This window comes from Schistocerca piceifrons, chromosome 4 (genome assembly GCF_021461385.2).
Source record: "Schistocerca piceifrons isolate TAMUIC-IGC-003096 chromosome 4, iqSchPice1.1, whole genome shotgun sequence".
In the NCBI taxonomy this organism is placed as follows: Eukaryota; Metazoa; Arthropoda; class Insecta; order Orthoptera; family Acrididae; genus Schistocerca; species Schistocerca piceifrons.
In genome coordinates, this window is record NC_060141.1 from 310,166,100 (window position 1) to 310,184,312 (window position 18,213).

Genomic DNA, 18,213 nt, shown 5'->3' on the forward strand with positions numbered 1-18,213 from the left:
GAGGATTCCTAATTATTGGTCAAGAAATATGCTCTGTCACAACAATGTAAAAAATGTTATGTCATGCAATCGTTTTGAACTGCTTTTACGTATGTGGCATTTTTCCGATAACAACCAGTGCCCACCAGGAAACCGCTTATTCAAAATTCAACCTCTGATTGATAAATTACTGCAGAGATTTCAAAGTGCAGTTGGGCCACAGAAAGAAGTTTGCATTGACGAAACACTTGTGCCATTTCGAGGAAGACTAAGTTTCATTGTGTATATAAAGAATAAGCGCCATAAATTCGGAATTAAATTGTTCAAACTTTGTCTAAATGGTGGCTACACCTGGAATATGGAAGTTTACTGTGGGAGGAATGTGAATCCTAGTGTTCCTCTTGCCACTTCTGTTTTTATGAGCCTTATGAGTGGATTACTAAATGAGAGCCGAATCTTACACACAGACAATTTTTACAGAAGTGTTCATCTAGCACACCAGCTTCTTGAACAAGCAACACATTTAGTTGGTACTCTAATATCAAACAGAAAGCTGAATCCTCAAGATGTGGTACAGGCAAAACTGAAGAAGGGGGAACACAAAGCAAAGGAAAGTACCAGAGGTGTAGTAGTACTGAAATGGAAAGATAAGAGGGATGTTCTGATGCTGAGTACTGTTCATGGAGAAGAAGAAGCAGAAGTTCAAACCAGAAACGGCACAAAGAAAAAACCAGCAACGATTATTGACTATAATCAGCCAAAGTCTTTCATAGATCATTCTGACCCAATGATGTCATACTCGCATTGTCTAAGGTGGGGTGTGAAATGGTACAGGAAGCTTGCAATTGAATTGTTGGCAGAGTCAGCACTGGTAAATGCTCATGTGATTTACCAATACATCAACAATGAGATGATCTCTGTAGTGTTGGCAGAAGAGCCAACACTGTTTTTCTAGAGGAGGCCGAAATGCACGCGTTTAATTACACGCTGACTGGCGTGAGGTCTGGAACAGGACAATATCTTGAGAATTGCAAATAAAGTACGTAGATGATGTAATACTTAACTTTAATCCACAATTGTAGAACATCTCTCGTTACGGTACATGCTTCATAATATTAATTATCAATTGAATACGGCGCCTTGCTAGGTCGTAGCAAATGTAGCTGAAGGCTATGCTAACTATCGTCTTGGCAAATGAGAGCGTATCGGTCAGTGCAGCTTCGCTAGCAAAGTCGGCTGTACAACTGGGGCGAGTGCTAGTACGTCTCTCTAGACCTGCCGTGTGGTGGCACTTGGTCTGCTATCACTGACAGTGGTGACACGCGGGTCCGCTGTATACTAACGGACTGCGGCCGATTTAAAGGCTACCACCTAGCAAGTGTGGTGTCTGGCGGTGACACCACAATCTCAATCACAGAATTCAAAGAGGAAGTGACTTTGAGACTACTCCATACAGAAGATGCCGATGAGCCTGAGACATCTCTCATCAAAGCTAATGCGTTTCCTGCAGATTGTGAACATGGGAGCAGCTAGATGTAGGTGAACAGTGGACTACGAAAACAAGAAGAATGAATTTGGATAAGAGCAAGCTGTCAAGAAAAGCAAACAAACTGCAGGGAAATGTGAGACTTGTGATTCATATTTTTGCAAAGAGTGTTTTTTCATAAAGCACAGTGCATACAGGTGTTAGAGAAACTAAGTGGAATGACCCAAATTTTTCAGTTTCATTGTTGTTGCAATTAGAGCTGAAGAATGTAAATAAAACTGTATGTGATTTGCAATCTACTGTGTAAGTAATATGACAAACTAAATAATAAATAAATAATAAAAAGAAGAAAAGTCCAATACGACTGAGCCATGTGAGTTAAATATAACTCACGAATTCAAATGTCAATAACTACTCTAGAGCTCTTGAAAACCGTAGGCCATGAACATTATTTGTTACTGGGGCCATAACCTACTATAACCCCAAGTCACAGCACGCTCCTGTGAGTTACAATTCCACCATTAAGCTTTAAATGGAAAAATGTCCGTTAGTTGTATTTACTTCATGTGGCCCAAAGAGGTCACTTCCTGTGAGTTATATTTAACTCACGTGGCAATCAATATGTTAAATACATTGGTAAACTAGGGAGGCTCTTATCAGATAATGCCAAAGGAAAGCCTTCAAGAAATTTGTAGCATGTGAAGGAAGGAAACACATACTGATACCCAATTACTATCTTCAAGTCAATCCATTAACAAAAGTGATATGAGAATTACAACAATTAGCATGAAGTTATTGTTCAGAAATACATTCATAGTGGGCACAACTGGTTGTGGAATTTGAGAAAGTACTGAATGAGTTATCACATTCCACAAACCAAATGGTGTCCGATGAAGTAGTTTCATAGGTTAACAAGAGACAACCTTCGAAGAGGAAACCAGGAGAAACACTTACAGCCAGTTGTAGAAAGCAGAGGAAATTAGGAAGAAACACAGAAAATAAGGTAGTACCAGTCACATTCAATGTGGGGATATGGTTCTGGTTCATAATCATCAATTGTGTTCCAATACAGATACATGAATTTAGAATTTTTTCCCCTTGTATGAAAGACTGACCATACATTACCAAAGCCAGAGACCATCCAAAGACTGGAGCCATACAAGTGGAATGTTTCCGCAGTGGCAGATGTACTGCGACATGATGTTGAGTCCTGTAACACTGTTGCTGGCTGTCGAACAGAATGCAGAGAGCAAAATATAGAGTCCTTTGCTGTGTCTCTAAATATTGTTTCAAGTAAATGATGCAAAGCTAATGTATCTCTGTAGTTAGTTTTTCAAGAAAACTTTTTATGTGGCACTTAAAAATTTAAATATCTTTCTTACTTGACTTTGAGGAAATTAATTGATAAGAAAATGGATTCTTTTGCATCTTATGATCTCAGATCACACCTTGACAATGGACTGGCTCTCTCTTTTCATTATTGCTCATAATTATTCTGATACATCAAAATTATATACCTCACAACATGTATTTCACAATGTGAAGAACATCGCTAGCTGATTTACATCTGATGCATTTTAAGTCACACATGGATGCGCACTAAATTTATCTAAAATGTGGAATCTTTTTTAAACTGGAAGGGTATCCATACCCTGTTTCCAATATCAAGTAAGTAGGTGATGTACTGTATACTGGTGGTCAGCCACTACAGGCTATGACTCACCACGTGAGTCTAAGGCCATATACTAAGCTAACATTAAGAGTTTTAAATCTAGAGGTAGGCTATTACAGATCCAGTGGCAGAATTAGCTGAACACAGTATGCATCATTTTTCTTGTTTTTGCTAACAGTTTCATTCACGAAACATTCATTCAGTAACTGTTTTTGTTCATATATTGTTGAACAAACGGCATGTGTTCCAGCAAACAATGAATGTGTAACTAGATTTTGCTATTGACAAACTATATCATACTGTGTTCTGTGTAATTGTAAGTGAGACAGACTGTAATCAACTTAAAGACATATTTATTGTGATAAAATTTGAATCTGTCACGAACTGGCTGAAAGAAAAAGAAGTGTGTGAGTAAGTGAGGCTGGTAAAGTGCTTTGGCAGGTTAGCAAAATCTAAGGTTTTGCATGTAGAATATGAGATATCATTTGCATTGCTTCTTACATGTACAACTTCGTTAATTTCACTGTTCTATCTTTGTTAATTTCATTGTTCCACCTTCACTGTTAATTTCAGGGAGTGCAAGTACAAATTCTTTGGAAACATAATGCAACAATCTGATCTGCAACTGTTGACTCTTTATCAGACTACACTGAAATTGTTTCAGAGCAGTGTTTAGTGAATATGGTTGGTTTAATCAGGGTTGCCACAAGTTTACCCAAGTGAAATTCCCTGATATTTCCCTGATTTCTAGACAAATTTTAGCATTTTTCCCTGACAAACTTTGAGATCTTAAAGGTAAGTTAAGACATAAGTTGACAATCTGTCTTTGCAGCTACAGTACAAGAAACAATAGTGCAAATGAGGAAATGTCTTAACACTTGCAAGCAGATGGTGCTTTCTGAAGTGAACAAAAATCTTAAGTACTAACTTCAACATCTTTTGTAACGAACTGTTTTTAGATGGAGAAAGCAAGCCAGATGGTATGTGTGTTTCATTAAGGCCACTGATGTTATTTTATTTTAATATAACGAAACGCATGAGATGACAACAATACGCACAAGACAGATTTAAAATACCTAGACTGATTTCAGAAATAACCTCAGAAAAAAGTAGGCCTCTTGAAAGAAATGCATTAGGTTGGAAAGAACTGTGTAAACCATAACTGTAGGTGATCGCAAATAAAATATTGGTTCTACTATGTTCGCTATTCTTGGTTATTACCCACTGTGTGATACCTATTATTTTACAGGTATTTTAAGATTTTTCTTTCAAGAAATACAGGAGTACATAGCGTACAAATTGCCAGCGGCTGACACAATTTTCTCTTCTTATCGTCCATACTTTCTAACATATAAACTACTTTTAAAGTTCTAAAATGTACCAGAACAAATAAAATGTCAATAAGATGCCACACTGTACAATGTACTTGAGGTGAGAGAGTCACAATTCCTGAAATCGACTGCCCATGGCCTCTGGCCTGCTGAGGAGCACCACAGTCCTGGGTCCATGGATAAACCATGAAAATCCACTGCATTATGCCACACACAAAAAGACTGTGCCTGTGCGCAGATCGGTGAGACTAGATCCCACGGGCAGAGCCCACACATTAGTGGCAACCGAATGGCTTCAGTTCGGCAGTCCCAATCCATTACAGATACCCACAGAAACGGCCAGTGGTTTTGGCCCCTCACAGAAATCCACTCGTGTGGCCGCTATTCACAAGGGACAGACAACATGTTGTTGAAATGAGACCACAGTTCTCAATCCATGCAACAGGTAACTCATTAAAATACTCTAAGAATCAATAATAATGAGGATGGGCAGCAACTCACCATAAAGAGGATTGCTAAGCCACAGACAGGCATGTAGAAAAGACAGTCACCCTCTCAAAACTAAATTTTCAGCCATAGCTTTCGTCAGGAAACGAGAGCACATACACATCACTCACGTACAATTCACACAATCACTCGCACACAACTCGTGCACACATGACCGCTGTCTCTGCCTGCAGTATCTACAGTCTCTGAAGATCAGATCCAAAACAGCTGCTAGGCTAATGGAAAGAACTGTTGGCAGCACTGACTGCAAGCTGAGGGGAGTGGTAGGAAGGAGAGAAGCAGCAGTAATGAGGGAGTAGGAAAGCGGCACACGTACCCAGCTGTCCCAGCCAGTGACGATGCACGACACCTCAATAAACAAACCATTTACTGAAACAACGAGATTTTTCCAGTGTTTCTTTTCTCTTCAAATTTATCTGATGTTTCCCTGATTTCTCTGATGTGTGTGAAATTCCCTGATTTCCAGAACCTATGGCAACCCTGTTAATGTTCTATTTTTATTGATGTAAGAATCACTCTCTCCAATAATGGAACTGCCCAAGGCAATCATGTGGCTTAATTCTAGTGACGCAAAGGCATCCAAGCCAGTACTGTCACTACTTTGAGAAATGAGTGAGTGAACAGTATCATTTTTCACACCTTGTAAGGAATTGTAATGCATGCCCCCAGCGATGCTTCAATCCTATTTTTCATTTCATTTGTTGTGCACATTTACAATAAAATACCATAATTAACAAATTACATATTTATCTTTTTACAATTACAGTGTATTACATGTTGGACCAGAAAGCAACCATCGATCAGTCACACTCTGAATACTTCTGAAATCACATCATTTCAAATTTTTGTAATTATTTGATGTACAGTTTTTAGTTTCATGTAAAATAAATAAATAAAAACACATTATCATCTCCATCATAACTGCAATTTAATTAGTCTGTCAGTCGGATTTTGTCCGAAGAAGCAAGATGTAAACAACAGCATAAATGTACGAGTATCTCCAAACTTGTCACTTCGACAATTCTATAACTAAAAATGAGTAATGTATTTGGAATATTAATTCTTCTCCAATTCTGACTGACTGTGTAATCCAGAATATTATTACAATAATGAAAATGTGAAAAGGAACACTTACTAACACATTTTCTCTCTCCGCACGAATGCTCTGTGAAATCTAGAAATTATACAAAGCAAACGCCATTTCATGTCATATCTTTCTAGTTTCCGTCCTCGTATTCATCAGTCCATATGTCTGAAACACAATATCTTTTCTCCATAACTTAATTTTCTACATCTACATCTACATTTATACTCCGGAAGCCACCCAACAGTGTGGCAGAGGGCACTTTACATGCCATTGTCATTACCTCTCTTTCCTGTTCCAGTCACGCATGGTTCGCGGGAAGAACGACTGCTGGAAAGCCTCCGTGCGCGCTCGAATCTCTCTAATTTTACATTCGTGATCTCCTCTGGAGGTATGCATTTGGCTGCAATTTTTTAATGCTGGAACTTCTCTGTATACTACAGCATCATCCGCGAAAAGCCGCATGGAACTTCTGACACTATCTACTAGGTCATTTATATGTATTGTGAAAAGCAATGGTCCCATAACACTCCCCTTTGGCACGCCAGAGGTTACTTTAACATCTGTAGATATCTCTCCATTGAGAACAACATACTGTGTTCTGTTTGCTAAAAACTCTTCAATCCAGCCACACAGCTGGTCTCATATTCCATAGGCTCTTACTTTGTTTATCAGGAGACAGTGCAGAACTGTATCGAACGCCTTCCGGAAGTCAAGGAAAATGGGATCTACCGGGGAGCCTGTATCTAATATTTTCTGGGTCTCATGAACAAATAAAGCGAGTTGGGTCTCACATGATCGCTGTTTCTGGAATCCATGTTGGTTCCTACAGAGTAGATTCTGTGTCATGTGTGTGTAAATCTAGAGCATGCATTGTGGAAGACACATGCAGACACGAACGCAGAGCAGAGAATGCAACAGTGCATTCAATCAACTGGCCACTCCACTCCCAGTACAGACTGGTATCATCTGGCCCCTCTTCGCAGTCTACCATACTGCATTGCCTAGCTAATTCTTTTGGCCCTCACAGCTGCTGTTCCACAAACGTTCTGCTCATGTAAACTCAGCCAAAAGCAACTGTTCAACAGGTACTTTCTACAATTGGTTTATACAGTTACTACAGTTTGAAGCAGCTTACAGGTGAACATCTGAATGCATTGGATAATAAGTTAGTTGTGGTTCATACTTTGAGAGAAAAAGGTTATAGAGTTTTGTAGTACATATCTTGTTACACTTTTTGATTAATATGAAAAACAGAATGGGTTATATGGTTATTTTATAATGTCTTGTGAATAATCATATCTATTAGATGTTCATATTATTAACATCCCTTAGAGAGGAAAGAGAGGGGGGGGGGGGGGGGGGAAGAAAGAAAAGTGATGGAGGGAGAGGGGAAAGAGAGAGAGAGAGAGAGAGAGAGAGAGAGAGAGAGAGAGAGAGCAACCCTGGAGTGGATTCCGTCAAGGTAAAGAGCATCATACTGAAAATCAGTATATGTAAACAAATTACTATATCAATAATAATTCACCTTACTATTGCCATGCTGAAATGTACCTAATTAAGTTCTGTAAATATCTTCGAGCTAGCGCCAATAACTTTGTAATTACATATACCACCTCTCTCCAATATTCTCCCCTTGCTGCCATTTCATCTTTGTCTCCCCTCATCCTTGCACACAAGTCCTTCTAATCCTGGAGTCTTAGCGGCTTGCTCTTCATTTTTATTTTTGCTCAATACATCCCTCTCTATTGTCTTACAAGGCAGTGAAAGACTGTGGAACTGGAAGTGTGTGTTTCTACATAGTGAGTATATAACTCTACATGATATGCAGTCTTTTTTTATGAAATTGCTATTTGTCTGATTTTCTGAACAATATACCATGAAATTATTTTATCATTTGACTTTTCAAACCATAAATGGGTGTTAGGGTGTGGTTGACTTGTTTGAGAAGAACTACAAAAAAAAATTGGTTCAAATGGCTCTGAGCACTATGGGACTTAACATCTATGGTCATCAGTCCCCTAGAACTTAGAACTACTTAAACCTAACTAACCTAAGGACATCACACACATCCATGCCCGAGGCAGGATTCGAAGAACTACACGTAAGGGTACAAACCATTAGTGTCTTTAATGTAATTACAGCTCCAGTTTCAAAAAGCTGTATAAAGATGTCAAATTTGAATAGCATATTATTGATGCATGGGGGGAAACAAGATGAAACAAAATTTTAACAAAAATTTTACCAAAACATGCAGCCGTGTCTTAACATAAATAGGGTTAGCTACAAATGACAGATGAATCACAATTTGATGGCTGAAGTTTGAGTTACACATTTCACCATCTGCATCTGCACTGTCCAATGTGCAAGACTGCTGAAGTTTGGCAGTCAATTATTGTGGTACAGTTAGTTAGTTAACTCAATCCACTACAGCAACATCATATCACATTGCAAGGGATAAATCAGTTTTTAATTGTTCTTAGGGCAAAAACCGAATAAAAAGCAAAATGACATTGATTTCAAAATGTCATGAGACTGGCACAAGACATGTTTCTGTATGCTGTCCACCAGTTTCTGCCATACCTTGAAATCAAGAAACAGCAGCTTCTACAACAGACTTGTATCTTGGGGGTCATGTTCAGAATGTGTTGTGCAATGTAACCCTTCAATTCAGCTATGTTCATAATTGGAGCAATGAACACAACGTCATTCAGGTAATCCCAGAGCCAGAGATCACACGGATTAAAATTAAGTGATCTGGAGAGCCAGGCTGAAGGGAAAGAATGGTTGATAACTCTAGCATTTCCAAAATGCCTCTGCACCAGCTGCTTCACAGGTTCTGTAATGCATGGAAAAATGATCATATCCACACTTACGCACTTCTGAAGGGTTTATATGACACTACCCAGCACATTAAAACTGTTTCCCAATCTGAGACTCAAACTGAGGACTTTTGCCTTTCATGGACAAATGGTCTACTGACTGAGCTAACCAAGCATGACTCGCGACCCGTCCTCACAGCTTTACTTCCATCAGTACCTCATCTCCTACCTTCTAAACTTCACAGCTCTCCTACAAAACTTGCAAGGCTAGCACTTCCTGAAGAAAGGATATTGCTGAGAGGTAGCTTAGCCACAGCCTAGGGGATTTTTCCAGAATGATTTTTCACTCTGCAACAGAGTGTGAGCTGACATGAAACTTCCTGACGGAGACTTGAACTCAGGACTTTTGCCTTTTGTGGGCGAGTGCTCTACAGACTGGGGTACACAAGCACGATTCATGACCCATCCTCATGGCTTGAGCACTGGGCAAAATAAAGCTGCAAGGATGAGTCACAAGTCGTGCTTGGGTAGTTCAGTTGGTAGAGAGCTGCCTGTGAAAGGCAAAGGTCCTGAGTTTGAGTCTTGGTCCGGCACACAGTTTTAATCTGCCACGAAGTTTCATATCAGCGTACACTGAAGAGTGAAAAACCACTCTGGTTGGTATGATGTTGGTGCATAAAAGTGTCTCATAGTATTTACAAGTGATGGTACATGTAACAGTATCTACAAGACTCATTTCCTTAAAAACAAAATTGAAAAATTGTTGCCCTATGATAAACGATGCTATCAACCTGCATCACACAATTGCCTTTGCAGAATGAATTGGTACCAGCTGATGTGCGTGCAACTTTTCCGTCCCCCATATTCTGGATATTTATATGTCCTTTGAGATGGAAATGGGCTTTGTCCACAGAATGTTCCAAAGCCATTCATTGTCCCAATTCCATGTGAGCAAGAAATTCCACGGGGAACATTTATCTTGCCAGAAAGTCAGCAGGAAGCAACTTCTAAACATGGGTTACTTTATATCGGTAGCAATGCAGGATGCTTCGATGTACAGTGCTCACAATCTTATCCAGCGTTTGCTCAATTCCCCATGCACTACATGCCTGCACACTAGCACTCAAATCCACCTCTAATATTGTGGCCACATCTTCAACAGACATTGGCTCAACTGATTTCCTTCCACCGCCACATCGCACTTCAAAAGAACCTGTCTTTTCAAATTTTGTAATCATTTTCTCCAGACCGTTAGCAGACATTGAACCAATGCCTTTCTTTCATACCTTGAGAGTCCAGAACTTCTGCGGGGCTACTGGCAGACAGTCGCTGTTCTTGTAAAGACAAAATGTAATGTTGTAACAATGGCTTTGATTGAAAGTAGTTTTACACTTCATACTGATACGAGGGCTATCCACAAAGTACATTACGTTTTGGAATTAAAAATAAATAAAGTATTGGAAATTTTTTTTATTATATACAGATGAAAGCTACACTTAAATACTACTTTTCTACATAGGTGGCATTTAAATTAAGGCACTTATCGTAGCGATGGACGAGCTTGGAAATTCCTTCGTAGTAAAATTCGGCCGCCTGCGCCTTCAACCACGTGGTTACCTCTTCTTGAAGCTGTGCGTCGTCATCAAAACGCTGCATAGCCAACCACTTCTTTATTGCTGGGAATAAGTGGAAGTCGCTCGGTGCCAGGTCGGGACTGTAAGGCGGATGAGGAAACAACTCCCACTTAAAAGATTCGAGAACTTCACGAGTGGCATTTGCCGTGTGGGCCCGGGCGTTGTCGTGAATCGGCGAGATCTTTGAGCCCAACTTTCCCCTGCGCTTGTTTTGTATTGCTCTTCTGAGGTTGTGCAGAGTTTGGCAATACCTTTGAGACTTTATTGTAGTGCCTCTTTCCAGGAAATCCACAAAAATCACACCTGTCCCACAAGAAGAGGTAACCACATGGTTGAAGGCGCAGGCGGCCGAATTTTACGACGAAGGAATTTCCAAGCTCGTCCATCGCTACGATAAGTGCCTTAATTTAAATGCCAACTATGTAGAAAAGTAGTATTTAAGTGTGGCTTTCATCTGTATATAATAAAAAAATTTCCAATAATTTATTTACTTTTAATTACAAAACGTAATGTACTTTGTGGATAGCCCTTGTATTAATTAATAATCAATGAATGTTATTTATGAAATTTTTCATAGAAATCCTTCACACATCAAATGAAATATTTAATTTACTTGCAAATGAAACTAAGGTTATCAAGTAAGATTTCAGAATGGAGGCATCAAGAGAGTTTAATCTGAAAATGTAGTCCTAAACAGGAGTCAAGATGAAAATCTCTTAAATGGGGAATTACAGTATTACAGTTCTAAAGCCTACACCATCACAATCTCTCTGTATAATCTAGGAGGTTTTAACATTTACTACCATGTTGGACAGACCACTATCAACAGTCTGACAAACTTTCTCTAAATGTACTACTGCAGATACATTTGGAATTTAAACTAAAATAAAAACAATTTGGCATTTATGAAATGCATGTCACTACCTCTCTTCCCCTTACCAATCAAACACTGTTCATGAATATTTTCTCCTCAGCACCAGGATTTTGGTCATATTTGTAAAGGCTGGACAGCGAAAAACGTCAGTAAAACATTTATATGAATTATGCAATATAGAATTGCCTTCTTTGGATAACTGTATATAAAACATTGCTGTTTGCATTATGTATTCTTTTCAAACAGCATAGGTCAACAATGGCCACATCTATGACATGGAAAATAGGAACACAGAAGTTACGTTCTTTTCTATCAGACACCAAACTTTTAGCCCAAATATCTTTGCACTCAGTGTACAGTTTGCAACAAGTTTAACACCATCTGTTATTGAAACGATATTTATTCACTAATGAACATTTATGACAAGTTAAAATTGTGATCTGGATGGGGTCTCAAACTTCAGTATTTACTCTTCACAAGCAATGCATTAGAAATTTTGCTGCCCAGGCACATCTCACTCAGTATTTTACCTTGCCCTTTGTTCGTAGACGTCAATAATGCAGGCAGGATTCTATGGAGTTTGGAAGGTACAGAGGGTAGCTAGTGGCAAACTGAAGCTTTAGAAATGGTCCATGGAGTGTGCTCAGAAAGCTCAGTTTGTAAAGCGATGCCCATGAAAGGCAAATATTCAAGTCTGAGTTTCCATTCAGTTATAACAACTTTACCTTGCCACAAATAAACATCTCAGGTACACTCCACTAAGAAAAATGATACATTAGCACTTCATTCGTCAGTAAATGTATGATTTGTTTTGCTTTACAAAACAAATACAAAAATTTCTGCTTAATATGGCAGATACGCATAAAAATCTGACATACATAGAGAGGAAAAAAGACATCACTCATATAGCTTCGATGTAGAATCAGAATACAAGAAAAAGACTTCTTTATTTCACATAAAAAGTGAGACAATCGAATATTAAAGATGACTTTGTTCACTTCCTTTGGAAAATATACAGAAAGCTTTGAAGTGAATTTTATATTCAGTCTGTTTTTTCATACTAACTTCCATCAGACCACTGTTATTCCACAAGAAGTACTATCCATTAAACCTTTCTAATGAATCAGCTTCTTACAAATTTAGACCCTCCATCCACTGAAAAATCTGCTCCAGTATAAAAGAAACACTTCACTATCAACTTACGAAATAATAATTCCAACCAAACAAACAGCTCTTAAAAAAAAGATTTATGTTTACTATGCTCCGCATTTTGATCTGCAAAAGAGAAACCCTTTGCAAATGTCATACGGTTCACAAAAATCTTTCTCTGCATATAAAATAGGCTGAATTTTCAATATTCTTATACAATATAAATGTTTCATGAACATTTCCTGCCAATTCTTAATAACTCACTTATGTCAAAGCTGAACAGGAACATTATATACATATATAAATTGCTAAAGGAAGACAGTTTCAGTACCTCTGTCAAACATATAAATATGAAAAGCATATTTTGTGAAATGAGTGCAAAGTATAACAAGTATTAACACAGACATCATAACTGCATCTGCTGAAAGACAATTGTAATAAATATAATGAGGTAATTCACACAGCAAAGGAAAATACAATACAGGAAAAAAATTACAGACAATAAACACTATATATCTTTAAAATACCACTCTGTTGGCTGATGTACTAAATGATGATCCACCACCACAACTGCTTGGAGGGTCATCATCAGGTTTTCTTTGATTATACCAAGTCTTAGACATAGTTCCCATAGACAATCTTCGCCTTTCTTCTTTCTTTTGTTCTATGAATAAAGCATTGTCTTTGAGAACTACCTCTAACAGGTGAGGTTGTAGATTTTCTAGTGGGTGTGAGCCTACTTCCAGTTGGAGATTTTCACTTGGTAATGCATAAAACAATATGTAGGGAGTATCTGCTGCTTTAAGGTTTGTTAGCTCATCAAGAGAACTAGGATATATTGACTCATCATTAAATACAAACCAGGAACCACTTTGGTCTCGTGAGAACGTGTAATAGTGTCCTGAATCCACACTCCTTCCAGAATGTACAACTGCTGCATACAAATTATATGTCTCACAGTGTTTCTGTTGCTGTCCAGCAGCTACAACAGGCACAAATAATCTTTCATTATAATGCATCTTGTGAAGTAACTTTGTTCGTTGCATTGTGGTACTATCATAATGAAAGTGTTTTATTGTAAGAATAAGATGAGACGGTGCTTGCAAAATATTAACAGACCGCTGTCCCTCAGTCAATGCACTGCACTTATCACACCTATAGCAATTATCTCCACTCAGTTTCTCTGCAGAAACAAAATAATCAAGCAAATTCTGCACATCTAACACATCATATTTGTTGTCCTCTTCTTGTGGGGGAAAAGACAACTGTAGATCGGTGAATGTATCTGTTTGGACGGACTGTGAATGACAAGTCAAACACTCATTACAAGTGACTATTTTTCCACCAAATGTTTGATGAACAAGGCTTAGGTGTAAGCTAGGAACCTCTGTTAATGTTCCTGCAACACCTGCTTCATCACCACACACAGAATGGATTCCACTATCTGCTGATCCTGACAATGTGCTGCTTAGAATCTCTGTTTTCTCTGAGTCAGTGCCATCTGCAATGAACAAGAAGAATTCAAAAAATTCTTTACATATTAATATGAAACATTTTAACATTAAAATGTTGGTTACAATCTAAAATTGTTGCAAATATGATGAACCCTTTCATTTAAATATAAGTAATGTAGGTTTTTTTCCCCTTCTTCTTATTACATTTATGACACGCTGTGTTACGTAACTTTGCATTTATGAAAAGAAAATTACACAATTAATATGTTCTAAATCATTTTTAAATTAATGAACATTTTGTTAATAAAACAGTTAAATTTCCAAGGACAGAGGTGGGGTGGTCAATACTATCCTTCAGGAGTCACAGTTCTTAGCATAGCCAACAGAATGTACAAAATATACTACAGCAGTCCTAGCTTTAGGAACCAGAGGTTCTACCTGAAAGAGGCATTGATTGGGAGAAGGGGCTCAATGGGCATATGTTGCTCAGAATCAAGCCTAAGAGGGCACATCCTGTATGAGAAACAAGGCAGAGATCAACAAAGCATCGTCAAAATTTGCATTTTTTCTTCACTTGAGTTAACATAATTGTCAAATTCTTGGAAACTACATCGCAAAAACAATGGCATTTCACTGTCTCTCAGGCCATAAACCTGTGTGTGATATAAAATACAGCTCTAAAGAAATGGCACGAAAATAAAAGCCCCCAGCCATTCAACACAATTACAAACTTTTGTTGAGTGATGGAATAGTTTTGTGTTTATTTCCCTCTCATTCTTTTCTATTATGTCTCCCTGAATTGTAATCCCTGGGGACTTCCTAGTTAATCTCTGCATAGACATCTGCTGCATGAGTGAACCTCTAGCTCCAATTACGCTCTTCTCAGTTAATGTTTTATTGACTGGTAAGGAGCAATATTTTCCATTTGCACTGAAATAAATGTCTGAAGATATAAGGAGAAATTTTCATCATATGTTACCTAAAAACCAACTATTTTTTGCATGATACATAAATGGGAATACTTTGAAAGTGTATTGTGTATTATGCCCAAAAAACATTTCCAATATTTTTATTATGAAATGCATTCTGATGCTGAATCATGAAAGGCAAGAAAGACTGGCACATGGTGAAAATTTACTATATATGCAGAGCTCCACTGCTATTTGCAATTTGCAAGTGACTATAGACAACATTTCTAAGGTTAACTCAACAGCAAACTTTTTTTAGATGTCAGTCCATAAAAACTGAAGCTTATATCTACCAACAGCTGAAAAAAAAGAAAAAAAAATATTGGCTGCAGCCTTTTCACATCCCATTAAACACAATCAATTTCAAATAATTGTAGCACAAGGATAAATGTTATGCAGAAATAAATATTAATTTGTTGCATAAATTACTGATGAAACAAATAATTCCAAATATCTAAAGCAAAGTTTCATCTCCAAATATAATAGAGACTGAAGAAGTTTGTCTTCATATACCTCTATTTTTAAAGATATTACCTTACTCTGTTTATCAATTTTTTTATGCTACTTTGATAACATAATTTAAAGCTGCACAACACTGTTGGCTAGAAGAGCTTGAGGGATATGTTAACCCACACAATTCGAAAGATTTTCTTTCTTGGCTTCCAAATTGTGAGATTGTTTTGTTTGTCAAGTGTATATTACTGTAATGAATGCATGTGAAGTTTAATTCCATGTGTTGTTGATGAGTAAAAGAAAAAGGGAGAGAGGGGAAACCTTGAGCTGGTACACAGCCTGCACATCTCTAACACTAACAAGGAAACCATCAAGCTCAATGTTCCCAATGGACTGACGGATCACAGTCAAATGATACTTGCCCTCACTTTGTGATATGCACTGAGAAGGTTGGTGATTTAACACATAACTCTGGAAAAAGAACTTTGTACAACAATTTCCCCCCTCACTGGTAGCAAATACTAGTAATTAAAAGAAGTTCTACCACCCAGATTTGAAAAGGCTACCTCCAGCTCAAGCATCACTGACTAAGCATGCTTCAGCGACCACTGTTACGGGTGCAGTGTACACCATTTTGTCAATGTGCTGACTATTAAAAAGAACACTACCTCCATTTGATGATAATACAAATTTCTGTTGGTAAATTAAAAGAAAGGTACTAATCAAACAATGGAAAATCCAAGATGGAATGTAGAGTAGTTTCAGCTCTCTGGGACTGCAGACATGTGTGCAAGTTGCATTTGTGTGTGTGTGTGTGTGTGTGTGTGTGTGTGTGTGTGTGTGTGTGTGTACTGCTGACAAAGACCTTAATGGCCGAAAGCTATAACTGTGTGAATCTTTTTATTGTGCCTATCGCGACTCAGCATCTCTGTTATAAAGAAAGGTACTAATTTGTCATTCAACAGTACAATTAGTGGCAAGTTGTGCTCCTAATTTTGTGTTTCGACATTTGTATATTGTTTTAACTTCAAACACCTACACATTTAATCACGTAGCATATAATTACCTTGACTACAGTCTGCTAATGACTGTGCCTTCCTTTCAAGCACCCCACCATCCGAAAGATCCTCTTCAGTAGTCCAACGAGAAATAGAGCCCATACAATTGTCTTCTTCCTTTCCATCTCCTCCTCCTCCTCCCCCACCACCACCACCACCACCACCACCTCCTCCTCCTCCTCCTCCTCCTCCGGTGTCAACTTCCATTTTGACTGCTGGAGTTGGAACTCCAGTTCCCTCACTTTTAACAAACCTTGCTTCTTGCTCATGCAACACATCCAAAAGATACCTACAACACAACAGAATAAATAATACTGAATAACAAACTGAACGTTTCTTTGTGAACAACTAATGACTATGGCATACCAAAAAACTGTGTATATCATAGGCTAAGCACTTTAAATAAAATGGCACCACAAAACAGAAAATCAAATAGTTAGAAAATGACTTTCAGAGTAGGTCATCACTGGCATAAAGATGAAAGCAAATCAGATATGCATATGATCTTATCTCCTTAAATCTCCAAATCAAAATCTGTAGACAGCAATAGCTGTGTTCACAAGGGCAAAAGCACAGTGGACAGTCCTTTTAGGCACAATTGTACATGCCATCATGTCTAATTCCACTTCAAATATATTGAGGCACAGAAAGTGTGGATCAACATATGGAACCACCTTTTAGAGAACATTAAGTATGCATATTGCCTAGGACAGTTTCTTGGATGGATAGTCCAGCAGCATGTTGTACATTCAGGCATGGTCTATCACAGGTTGAATACGGCACAGCCACGGTTGTGAATACAAACATCGAGCTATAAAATAAGAAGGCTGTAGGCATATAACGTGCTCATTTAAACTCTTCCTATATGATGAAAGCACATACAACCAACTGCCAATGAGAAAAAGTGTCCACCTCAAGGTGGTAAAATAGCATATTCACAATCATATTCTCGTCAATGTCTACCAGTTAGTGAGAAAAAGAGAGATTCACAAATCAAGCTCTGGTGCGAGAGAGCCAAAGACTATGAGATGGAATCTCTGCTTTTAATAAAATCAGTCGGAAATTGCTTTATTTATTCTCAGTGATTATTGAAATAGGCTGGAGGTTTATAACTGAGGCATACCTATGTACAAGTATGTGAATGAAGGTTTGTGCAAAATATTCAAATATATGTAAACTGCTCATTAGAATAAACCTTCAATAATAAATAAAGGTGAACCTATCACATTCTGAAGTGAAGTTTTCCTTATAGCATCATATACATTGGCAGAAAGAAAACATTCATAAAAAACTGTCAGCATTTCTTTTGATCATTAAAAACACATTCTAACAAGTAGTCTGTGCTCAGTTACTTTTAATGTTTGTACTATTTGTAGTAAGTGTCTTAGTACAATTAGACATTCAAGATCACAGTTATGTTCCCAGAGTTGCTACAGAACAACACAGAAGGAGTACCGCACACCTGCATCAGGTGCCCCAAAGTTTGCCGGCTATTAACCATCTCACATCCACTGCTGTTTTCACTCAACACTCATTTGATCAACAAGCATCAGAGGAAACATGCAACAATGCTTGATAGGCTGACTGCACAACAGCTGTTAGACACATATATAAGTGACCATTTGCTACTTTTAATAATTCAGTCTCAGGTTTACATTAAATGAGTTTGCAGTTGTGAATAAGGATGACTATCAGCTGTAGAATGGTATGACAACAATGAAAACTTGTGCTGAACTGGGACT

At 38.0% G+C, this 18,213-nt stretch overlaps 2 protein-coding genes across 2 annotated transcripts in view; one reads left to right on the plus strand and one right to left on the minus strand.

The window, feature by feature from the left end:
• Window positions 1-337: 337 nt before the first annotated feature.
• Window positions 338-7,276, plus strand: LOC124795813 (piggyBac transposable element-derived protein 4-like). Its single transcript, XM_047259895.1, has 2 exons — window positions 338-850; window positions 7,148-7,276. Exons 1-2 carry the CDS (start codon window positions 338-340, stop codon window positions 7,274-7,276), a joined length of 642 nt encoding a protein of 213 aa, XP_047115851.1.
• Window positions 7,277-12,317: 5,041 nt separating this feature from the next.
• Window positions 12,318-18,213, minus strand: part of LOC124795469 (ubiquitin carboxyl-terminal hydrolase 35) — a 124,236-nt gene continuing 118,340 nt past the window's right edge. The window contains exons 9-11 of the mRNA XM_047259502.1: window positions 16,714-16,760; window positions 16,480-16,644; window positions 12,318-14,039 (exon numbers count right to left, since the gene is read on the minus strand). Of these exons, the coding sequence (XP_047115458.1) occupies window positions 13,057-14,039; window positions 16,480-16,644; window positions 16,714-16,760 (1,195 nt within the window). The 3' untranslated portion in view covers window positions 12,318-13,056. The remainder of the gene's footprint in view (window positions 14,040-16,479; window positions 16,645-16,713; window positions 16,761-18,213) is intronic.

Excerpts from the sequence above, each read along its gene's own strand:
- LOC124795813 (XM_047259895.1), top strand. The coding sequence starts at position 338 with ATGGAAGTTTACTGTGGGAGGAATGTGAATCCTAGTGTTCCTCTTGCC. Across the intron at positions 851-7,147 it reads TGTTGGCAGAGTCAGCACTG|GTACTTTCTACAATTGGTTT; the intron begins GTAAATGCTCAT and ends ACTGTTCAACAG.